General features: G+C 38.2%; 1 protein-coding gene across 1 annotated transcript; it reads left to right on the top strand.

Moving 5' to 3' along the window:
- Window positions 1–5237: 5237 nt before the first annotated feature.
- LOC131773130 (small ribosomal subunit protein uS19) lies at window positions 5238–8209 on the top strand. The gene is made up of 3 exons (XM_059089109.1): window positions 5238–5315; window positions 5477–5800; window positions 8058–8209. Exons 1-3 carry the CDS (start codon window positions 5313–5315, stop codon window positions 8169–8171), a joined length of 441 nt encoding a protein of 146 aa, XP_058945092.1. The 5' UTR covers window positions 5238–5312; the 3' UTR covers window positions 8172–8209.
- Window positions 8210–11614: the final 3405 nt, after the last annotated feature.

Genomic DNA, 11614 nt, shown 5'->3' with positions numbered 1-11614 from the left:
CACCGCAAGGCGTGAGTTTATCTCTTTTCACCAAAACGATGATATTGTTAATGTAAGAAGTTTTCAAAGTTTTGCCCTAATAACGAAAGCTAGTCACGGTAACGACTTCCTTTCATTAAACTTACAAACGTATAGGCACAGGTACATCAGTATCAAAGAAACGAATGACAATTTCAACAAGTGCATAAAACACAAAAGGTCATAGCAATCCCATCGTTCCATAACAACGGAGATAAAGAAAAATGGGTTGTCTTCATTAAACCTTTTTAGGCAACATTTCCAGAGTTTCTTGGGTGGTCTAACACCGTGAAAAGTTTATCTTTGTGATGCACAACCGAGTGAATATTCTTCACATCTAGTGCCATGTAACTAAACGGGTTAAGAGCATCGTATCGGTATAATTCTGAGACTTGCTGGAGGTCTTTCAACGCCGTTAAGCATTTTAGTTGACGCAGTAGTCTTAAACCACGTTACCTTGTGGGCCATTGAGGATTTTTGATAAATTGACAACTTCGCTTCTAATATAACTTTCATTCCCGCGCAATACTGAACTGAAGAGTGTCATTGAGCAGCCCGACCGCCCCGTGAATGCTAGAGAGCCTCTATACCTGGTGCTTATCATGACTGAGTGGATCGATTCCTTCGTAAATTCTCGGACATCCCGGTTCTCGGTTCGTTTATGTGATTATTTCCCGAATCTCGCTTCTCAAAATCGCCGAGTCCCTTCTTACTTTAAATTCCCAGATCCTGGCCTTTAAATAAGCCCGATCCTGGATCCCGAAAAACCTATTGAAGACCTTCTAACTAAACATGCGCGCGCAGGTGAAACCTTGGGGAGGTTAATCTATTTCAAGAAATAATTACAATTATGTTGCATCTGTACAATCAGAATATAGAATACCTCCCAGGTTTGATCTAAGACAATAAGTAGTGGACTAAGTTGAGAATCTTAAAAGTACTCAGCTGAACATGTTTGCTTACAACTGGGAAAGTTACACAAGTCGCTGTGAACATGTGAAGTTGTGTCTGTCAATAGATGTTTTTTCAACCTAATGGAAAAATGGCGAACTGTCTAACCAAAGTAACCAGGGTGACATTTCGTACATGTGAACTAATATTTAACTAGGGATTTTGAGGGGGTCCGGAACAGGATCTTTAAAGCTGAAGTTTTTTTTTATCGAGATCTTAACAGATAATTTTTGATTTGTATTTTTATTCATTGTTTCCCCTCATATTTGTGACCCTTTAAGAAACTTTGCTGTTTGACGGGAGTATTCTGCTGTGTATGCCGTAGGAAATATTATTACCCAAATATCATTTTAAGACCCAGCGAAACAAATGACACGTAACGGCGTTACATTGCTTGAAAAAGAATAAATTGTCTTCCGAAAGGAAGACCATGCCGTTGAAGGGAAGGGGGAAAAGGGCGTCTATACTCTAAAATAGACAATTCAAAGAATGGTCATTGCACTTGGAGCAACTATTTCTCTGACAACTGCAAATATTTTCATGGAATTGTCTTTTTGACAGAAGCCCATAAGGTGTCATTTTCGGAGTACACTGGGTGTAATTTTACTTTATTTTACATTAACACCCCCTAGGAGCTGACTCCTCACCCTTCCACACAGCCTCAGTCTCTGACCAAATGTATATTTTTTTAACTGAAACCTTACCATTCAAGATCGAGTCTAATGGTAGATTTTACGAGGTTACTCGAGAAAAGAGCGATTACATGATGCTTAATTTTGAGCAAAACACCTCGTTTGCCATTGAAATTGTTTTAAGGACACGGCAACAGACCTTCACCTTTCTTCACAGCCGGACAAGAAACAATATCCTTATTTACGCCAATGAACCCACCAGCCACGAAACTAACAAACTCCAAACTGTTCAGTTCACAATGTCGAGGTTGATCAATGTTCCAGTCTTTCTCTTAGCAGTTAAAGCAGCAGTTCAGACTCGCCGCTCAGTCTTCTTTTGTCGTATTTTACTCTTGAGAACTCATCCAAGGAAAGCTTTTGATCGTGTTCAGCCAAGTTAGCTTCTGTCTTAGTCTTTGGAATCCTTACTGAGTAACGTTCGCAGCAATAACAAGACACGGCACCTACAATAAACAATCCAAGCCGTGAAGCCTTACATTATATTTTCCCTTGATTAATTTTGGGAAAAGCAATACAATAACAGCCATTTTAGGTCATTTTTTAGGCAACGATTGATATTGAACGAAAGTGCGTTATGTAAATGAAAGTAGTTTTTTTCCAGACATTACTCGGTGTTGTCGTTTTCCAAATGGCTTGTTTTCTCCAGCTTATACAAGATTGAATAGATAGAATAGGTTTTTAAAAAGGAAAAGGTTCTTCAAAATTTATAACAAACTCAAAATTAAAGGTACCTACATATCAAAATGAGACCAAGCAAAAAGATGCCAACGACTTGCCACACTAAAAGACCCCAAAGAGGTTGATCAGGGACTGTGGAGTCCTCGGATGCTCTCCGAAATGCAGAGTAAGGGTCCAAAGACTCCTCAAATTTGACGACATCATTATTTGATTTTACTGCATGAAAGGTTATGTTATATCTCTGAGTCATCTCGAAAGTCTGGGAAAAAAACTATGGAGACTTATTAAAATGACAGGTAGGATAAACGAGATCAATTAATAGAGTAATACTTTTTTACACATTTTCCGCAACCAAGTGTAATCAGGAGAACATACAATTGGAGCGCCGAAGGCACTATTTTGTGATGGATTATGGCAAGTTAATTCGGAAGCATCCAAGTGCGCTAGAAAACAAAACCCGCCATATTACTGAAATTACAAGTTTTTCTCTTCAAAGACCTCACATGTAGGGCATTTTTGATATAAACTTATTTGAAAACTGGGTGCACTCGATCCTAATTGAAAAGGAATCCTTGGTAGTGTTAGCTTTATATGCAAATCAAAGCCTGCTTTTCTTTTGACAGCAAGTCACTGTTAAGGAGAATTAGTGTCATTTGCTCTCCCCTATATCAGGATCGCTTTCTAAATACCTTGTTACCTTGTCAACGTCCCAATGCAAAGGAAAAGCGAGCTTTAAAAAAATTGACCTCTGTCGATTTCACTGCCGGTACAAGAAATTTTTTGAGCCGCATTTGAAGGAGCGTTGTTGGATTGTAATTTCAACTTGCAGATGTTCTCCAGGTGTAAAGCCTGTAAAATCTTATGTCAAACAATGCCGACTAATACATCATGCTACCACCAAATCTACATTAGAACTTGATTTTGGCCCCCATGTTGATCAATTAATTGTAAGAGAAGGTCCCTTTTCGTTAATTTGGAATAAGATTCTATACACTACTTTTTAATTGATTATCTCCTGCTGTTTTTCCACTGCTGATATAGAGATATCTTTCATTAATAAAACATTTGCAGTCTATATATCGCACAAATAGTTAATCTCATGTCATCTCTTCAAGCAAAAAATTTTAAAAAGTCAACTTTTTGAACTATCGATCAGGCCAAGGGGAAATACCTTGTATTTTCAAAGAATGTTTCTCTTTCCTGTTTGATTTTTCGAGAGGTCGTTTGCTGTCGAGGAGAACACTTTTTAACTCGAAGATGGACGAAAATATCACAGAATTCGACGAAGTCGACACAACTGAGAAGATTAATCTGTAATAACTATTGACTGAGTCCTAACGCCCTGTTTGTATGGTATTCACCCGTGTTTAACGGTCTCTTGAAGCGCAACGACACAAATAAAACTAAGAATAAAATCTGAAGTAAAATTTTTTCCATTTTTATCTCCCTAGATCGGTCTATATCAATTTCAGTACTTTTAAATTCAGAGTTTAAATTTCCTCCACGCAATGCAAATTATCTTTCTTCCTCAGTAAGACTGTTTTATTGGGCAAATATTAAACGCGAATGATACGCAAGTCACTTGCTTGCTAATGACCTAAGGGTCCAACTGTAAGATAACAGGATACCATGTATCGTTATGAGCTTAATCATAAAGATCACAATTTTCTCAATTGTGACTGATTTAAGAAACTCCTAGTTTCCACCCCAAGTTGTCATCGGATAGTTTGTCATCGGAGAGTTCAATAAGCCAATCACATTCAAAGTCGTAGATTATATCAACCAATCACATTCAAAGTTGCAGTTTAAATCAACCAGTCATAACACATTAAACAATTTACGCCTCCCTCGTGAAAAAGCAACGACACAAAGAATTGAACTCCTCTCAGTCCTATTACCATTACTTATTGTCCTGGTTTTACGCTACGCCACCATTTTGTTGATGCCGTTAATTAACGATTAGTCAATGCATTTTTGAGCGAAATTTTGATTAAAATTTAAATTTAGTGATAAATTATGGCATAAGGGACTTGTCAGAAATTAGCAGGGGGGTAGGGGGGGTGGAAATAGAGGGGGGGGTCACAACTTTTTGAGCCTCAGAAAAGGGAGGGGTCATGAAAAATGGGCAGTTAAAAGGGGGAGGGTCATGCAAATATATGCCCGTGATCATGTAGAGGTTCACCCACAGAAGAAAAAGGAAGTTCTTTATTTGGCAAAAAAAAGAGAAAAATACAACGGTTTACGGAACGTTATGGATATAAACTGTGAAGTACTATAGCAAGAATTTAACAAACATGTACTTTTCATTTATAACAATGCTATATAGTCTTATTGAGATTATGAATAATGTTGTTATTAATAATGTTAGTAGAGTTCTGGCTATCCTATTCATCACTGTCTTCAGCATCACCATCAATGCTGCTGTGAGAATCTTGATCATCATCATTTATCTCATCAGCATTGATACAATCAATCAAATGTATGTATGTAGCATGACAAAGAACAGATTAGAAATATATTTTGAGTTTTCATAATACTGACGCACCCTAGTGTATTGCAAGAACTAGATTTTATCATTTATACAAGAGGGGGAGGGTCATGATATTTTAGGCCAAGCTCAAGGGGAGGGTTAGCAAATTTCACTCCCATTGCAGGGATGGGTCACCTAATTTCCGAACCCAAATTTAAAATTCCCACCCCCCTCCCCCCCTGCTAATTTCGGACAAGTCCCTAAAATGGCGTTTATATCGTGTTTGACCCTTATCCTGCGGAGCCTGTAGTTTGCAGTCACGCCACAATTCTTGGTTCGAATGAAGGATCGCAAGGGACTGCTCCCTCTTGTTACATGAATAATTATGTTCAAATTGCAGTTACCGCTGAACGAGAATACTGGAATCTGTTATCTCCACCGTGAAGAGTTGGGCCCTACTTTTGTGTTATCCTTTTTTCCTTTGCTTCCAAACATAAGGCGACATGGTCAGTATTCCCTGATTCTATCCTCTTTCATCGTCCTTCCTTATTTTCTTTTTCAGTTCAATCAGGGGTTGCTCTTCCATTCAATGCTTTATTTGTATGGTAAGAGAGATTTCTATTACAAACCCTGCGGATAACGAACGGAATGTGCTTGATTGTTGTAGGCTGAACAAGAACAGCCGAAGAAGAAGAGGACTTTTCGCAAATTCACCTTCCGTGGCGTTGACCTCGATCAGCTTCTCGACTTATCTCATGACCACCTTATGGAACTGGTTCACTGCCGGGCCAGGCGACGATTTTCACGGGGACTTAAGAGGAAACCGGTTCACCTCATGAAGCGGTTGAGAAAAGCGAAGAAAGAGGCTGCTCCAATGGAGAAACCTGAGGTTGTAAAGACACATCTAAGGAACATGATCATTCTTCCTGAGATGATTGGTAGCATGGTGGGTGTTTACAACGGAAAAACCTTCAACCAAGTGGAAATAAAGGTTGGCTTTGGTTTAAATCTGTTTAGAAATTTGTCTTACTAAATAGATGAGCCCAGTGTTTACAGGTTTGGTATTCGGCAGAAGAAGGACAATAACCTTTCTTAGGACGAAAGAGAGGGCACACTTGCGTGAAAACAAAGTTACCATCAATTAAATTTTTAATTTTGTAACATTTGTGGATGCTCACGGCAAATGTGCGAGGTAACAAAATTTGAACTTCAGGTACAACTTAACCACAAAATCATCTCTGTAGGGATATGGGCAACCTTTTTATCATTCAACTTTTTTCATAAAGCCTGAGGAAGATTGTCTTGGTATAGTTTTTGAGGGCCAATTTGTTCAAAAGATCCAGGATTTAAAGTTCTACTTGTCCTTTATTTCTTTTGATATGAAGTGTATATTAGAGTACACATTTTGAGGGATTTTACCTCAGTGTAAGACAGAACTGAAGGAAAAGTGGATACATTTAAAACTAACAACAAGCTACAAAACTAAATTAAGAAAACATTGGTTAACCCTTAGTTAGCTTGATTGTACTTCAAACAACCCCAGCTAAGATGATTATCATACCAAAAGTTCAACCTTCATCTTTTCTCTCTGCTCCCAACCTCTCATACATCAATGAACAGAAAAAATTGGGGTCTGGGGCATAGATCACGTGGTCAGTCTGAACTGCACAAAACAGATGGAAAAACTGAACTGGTGCCAATGTTTGTTTTTCAGAAATTGTTAAACAGGATTAAAATGATTGATCATAATCCTGTTGCAACCTGTTAAATCCAAAAAGTCTAGCATCCTTGCATTAGTCTCCTTTGTGGGAGAGATATTGCTATCCACAACCCATCAGAGAGTGAGAATCTCTTTAATCAGTTGAATAATTTTATGATTGTGCTGACATTGCATGGTCTGCACTGCCAAAGTCTGCTGTGTAATTGCTTTTTCCTACTGAAAATTTTTTAAGGGCTAAATTGCTTTTTTTGCATGCAATTTTTTTTTATTAGTACAGAAACAGTTTTTGAGTGCTGATTTATTTTCCTCTTGCTTTGACTATTTAATGGCCATTTTGTTTCTGTCATACATTAATATATTACTCTTTGTATCTCCTACAACCTCCATGTCCCCTGAAAATTTTGGCATGATGGTGATTCTTACTGTTTTACAAGAACTTGAGCAAAAAAAACTGTTAGAAGGATGGATTATCTACAGAACTCATCACATGTAGTTTGGTTCTGTCTTGGCAGGAGTATTATTAAAATATACAAACAACTGAATGAAAACTTGTTCTAAAAGCAGTTAAGGAAAAAATGTAAAAAAAACTTCTAAGCATCTGGAACACTATCAGTGTTGTTTTTGGTCACCATGAAAAGGAGCTCTGTAACAACATTGTTTCTAATTAGCTGATGACATAACCTTCTTTACTGTGAAAGATGATAGAAAATGAATAGCAGGAATGAAATTTACATCAGGCAAGTTGCTAAACCCATCTATCTGTTATCTGATCATCTGGGCTGTGCCTTTTCTTAACTGTATGTTTGCTCAGTTTGTTATTTTCCTAGCCTCTAAAGATCCTTTTGATAACACTTTTAGCTTTCACTCAACCATCTTTAACACACTGGAGCCTACATTTGGTCACTTGTAACAAATGAAATTTGACAAGAATGTTGCTTATTTAAACTCGTGCTTGTTACATGTAGGTTAGTTTTGCCTCACAAGTAATTAGAACTTTAACATCAAGCAGTTCATGATTTCCAATTATTTATTATCTAAGGCCTGGTGATTCGACACACCAATAAAAGTGAGAGCCAAGAGAGCAAAAAAAAAAATAGTTTAGAATTTCCAACTATGGGTTGGGCTTTTGAATTAAGGTTTGTTTTAGTGATTTAAATGGGATGACCTCATGGTTTTTGCCAGTGCTGTTTCTTGTTTGGTGAAGTTGACCTCATTATATAGACTCATTTGAACAAGAAGCCATTCTGTTACAATATAATTTGATTTAAAGATCTGAGTTGTTAATGTAATTCAGGCACTGTAGAGAGTTTCTAAGCTTGTGTTTTGAATGTTAGCCCTTTTTCAGAGAGAACATCAATCTGTAACAAACTATGACAGGTTGATGCTTGAATCCATGCGACAAGTTTGTGGGAACCATATTTTGATAATGTATGTAATGAGAGTTCAAAAACATGAGACAGATTGTTGCCATGTGATTCCTCTCCAGAGTCTTATTGTAACACTGCTTTTGTTGTTTTTTTATTAACAGCCAGAAATGGTTGGCCATTATCTTGGGGAGTTCTCAATCACATACAAGCCTGTGAAGCATGGCCGACCTGGTATTGGTGCCACTCACTCATCTCGTTTTATTCCTCTGAAGTAGTTAACCCACTTCAATAAAATGTCAAGCTGTTAATTTGATTGTAGTCTTTCTTTATTTTAGACTCATCATTATGCATAATGTTTTGTTTCCTTATAAATCCTTTTTAAAGTCGGCAATTACTTGATCAAGTAACCATTATTGGTAATGTGTTTATTAATTATTGACAAACCAGTGTTTTTAAAGGGGAAGTGATACAAATTTTTTGTTTTGAATTCCATTGCAAAACTTGTTTTTGTTGCATTTTTCTGCAGGTAATTTTGTTTTTAGTTTTGGAAGGTTTTGGTTAATTTATCCGAAAACCAGACAATATTCAACCCAAATTTCAGAGAGTATGTTTGAAGTTAGTACTCTGATATGGTTTGAGATGTCAAAGAGTGAGTTAAACTTTCAAGAATTCACTTAAAATTAGAGCATTACCAGTACCTCTTTCTCAGAAAAATTAATCACACAAGTAACCACAAATCAATGGAAAATTTGTCTTAGGGCTGCCCGTTTTCTGAGACGGACTCTAGTGCTAGAGTGCTAGCTCTCTCATTGTTTACCTTGGGACTGGTCATAGTTTACCTCTAAATGTAGGGAAAATTTGACTGAGTGCTGTCATTTTGAAAATTCCTAGCAACTTGGCAGCACCAGCTCAAGTGCGTCCGTCCCCGGACTGTACCAATTCCAAAAATAAAGTTTGATAGGGTAAACACAAGTTTACAAGGGATTGCTGCCTGTCTCGCTGCCCTTGGGAGGTGATGGTTTCGCACGTTTGGTAAAAATATAGAGTGACCGACATTTCCGTTTGGGTTTACGTGTTCGACATAACATTCGAATCGAAAGTAGAACTTCACCCCAGGAAGGATAAAGAACTGATGTGAAATTGTCCGTTGCGTGGCGACCGCATAACGTGACAATTAAATATTTGTGAGAGCCAGTAGGAACTTCAGTTCTGCTCCCTGAGAACTGTCAATCTTTAAACTCGGGTGTAGTCAGTATCGTTCGTTTGGCTGAACCATCGAAAGAAGGCGTTTAATGATATGATGACTGTATTATCAGAACACGAGCCGTGTGCTCGCCATTTTTAATGTCAATTGCATGTACTTACACTCCATAAATGCAAGGGGTCTGAATCCTAATATACAATGGTCAGTGAACTTTTCACAGTTGTTGTTAATGGAAACTAATCTATCCACTTCCAGCAGATAGGACTTATCTTGCCTCTATCACCCCATCTTTTACCTCTTACTACTCGCACATAGTTTAGGTTGATAAAAAGGACAAAGGCAGACTGGTGTTCAAAGCTTTCTAAGATTAACATGTTGGGAATATAACAGGGTAATGTAGTGTTACCAACTGACTTGAAAACGTAAATTGGCCACCGTAAAGACCTAAAGGCTATGTTAGGAATCTAGCTGATTTTGAACTGGTTGGCTGAACAGACAGTTAATTATTGAATTATTGCTAATAAAGTAATTTAGGGAAAGATAGATGTTATGGGCATGTGTTAACTAGGCTCTAAAAAGAGTCGTTCCTCGCTATTGCACATCGATTACAACAACGAAAATGTAACTTTCGTTTATGGATTAACATTTTATTGATTAACTAAAGAATGAGGGAACTTGTACAAATTGCAAAAGAAAAAGTGTTCGGCCTCAAATAACTGCAACTGCGCTCCCTTTGTCAGGTCAATTTAAATTGTAGCCTGTGCCTTAAGCGCGTTCAATCAAAATGTAGCTCTCGTCTCTTGAGCAAAAATCCATTTTCAAAAGTGCTTCGTACAACTTTGCTTCTTTGTCTCTATAATCGGGGATTACGTTACCACAATAATCCTCTGCAAGCCACTCATCTGCTGTGTGGTAGGATTCAGAACCAGGTCCCGAGGTAAATTTTATGGCGTCTTCCTCAGACGATGAATTGCTTGCTGACCACAGCCCAGAGCAAAACTCACGTCCTATTCGATTCTTTTGTCCCGAAGCTGAAAAATCAAAATCACGTGTGCAAGTGTTGGATGACTTGTTACAGCTAGTTTCCTCGTCGTTCAGACAAGTTATCCTTCCCTTGTATGTCTCAGAGACATGAGTGGTAATGCAGGGGGACGCGTGTGACTGAGTTCGTCGTCGCGTTTCAGAATCTGAATATTGAGGAGAAGATCGCTCTCTTATTCTCTGGGTTTTCCTTAACTTGACCTCATGGATTATTCCACTTTGCTCCAATCTGGTTAACAGTCCACAATTTTCATTCACCTTTGTCAAATATTGTTTGACTCGCTGAAGTTGTAGCTTTGGTGAGATCAGCAGCCAGTGCACTATACACATGGAGACTGTTACTGCTTTGCACATCACAAAGATTAAAAATGCAATTGTAATTGCCAGAGGAGCAAGCACTGCGATTGTCGAAAGAAACGACGCAATAGCGAGTGTTAATAATCCACACTGAATTACGAGGAGGACGGTGAAACTGGACAACATTGATCCTACTATAAAAGCTATTAACACGGTAATCGGAATAAAACTCGACAACACCAACGAACTGTATAAACTCCACTGCCAAGGTTTCTGGGTAACCACCTCTAAAGCAAACCAAACGGGTGAGGATAACACAATCTTATGCCAAAGCACATCTAAGCGAGACGCAACCATTTTCAATTTTCTCTACGAGAATGAATTATTTTCTAACAATTTAATGTGACGTCATAAAATTTATCCATCTGACGCCCACGCGCAAGTCGTGCCAGAATTTAATATTCAGTTTCTTGTGAGCAGAGAGTGCCATAAAATTTAAACTTTCCATGCCTTTTGGTCCTAAATTGGTTTGCGCAAGAGATTGTAAACAGTTTGTAATCTCTTGGTTTGCACTAGAATCACGAATGAAAAAAAATTGTGTAACAAAAACAAAAAGAAGGTTGCGCGCGGGGCTTAAGCGTGGAAGCGGAAGGAGATGGCCTAGACTCTGAGTTCCAGTTTCCACGGGGTGCACGATCACCAGCGTCCAATTAATTTTTTCTTGTCTTTTTTTTTTGTTTCTTATCTTAGTTAAGCAACATTTCTCACAGCTCTGTCGTGTCTCTCGCTCCATGTGTCAGACCGAAGAGAGGTTCGGTTGAATGTGACAATTTATTTAACCCTTTGCGTACCAACTGGCCATATATGGCCAGCTAATCACAACTCCCCTCTCGGAGACCATAAAACGAGATCTAAAGGCCTGGACGCGATTATTTCATTCTGTGCCAGATTACATGACGCTATTTTGCAGTTTTGCTCGATTTTGCTCGATTTTCGCTTAAATTGAGACGAATTTTGAGAGTTTCTTATAAGTTAAACATTTTCAGCACGGTGATTTAAAAATGGCGGCTCTTAACCCCGATCGCACACTCGATTTTTGCTCCGCAAACGATCAAAGCAATGTGGAAATTCGCTTTGTTGACGAGGATGACTTCCCTCTTATAAACATAATGGAGC

The sequence above is a fragment of the Pocillopora verrucosa genome, chromosome 4, assembly GCF_036669915.1.
Source record: "Pocillopora verrucosa isolate sample1 chromosome 4, ASM3666991v2, whole genome shotgun sequence".
NCBI lineage: Eukaryota > Metazoa > Cnidaria > Anthozoa > Scleractinia > Pocilloporidae > Pocillopora > Pocillopora verrucosa.
The sequence above is the reverse complement of the archived record's forward strand: the minus strand, read 5'-3'. Positions and strand labels throughout refer to the sequence as shown.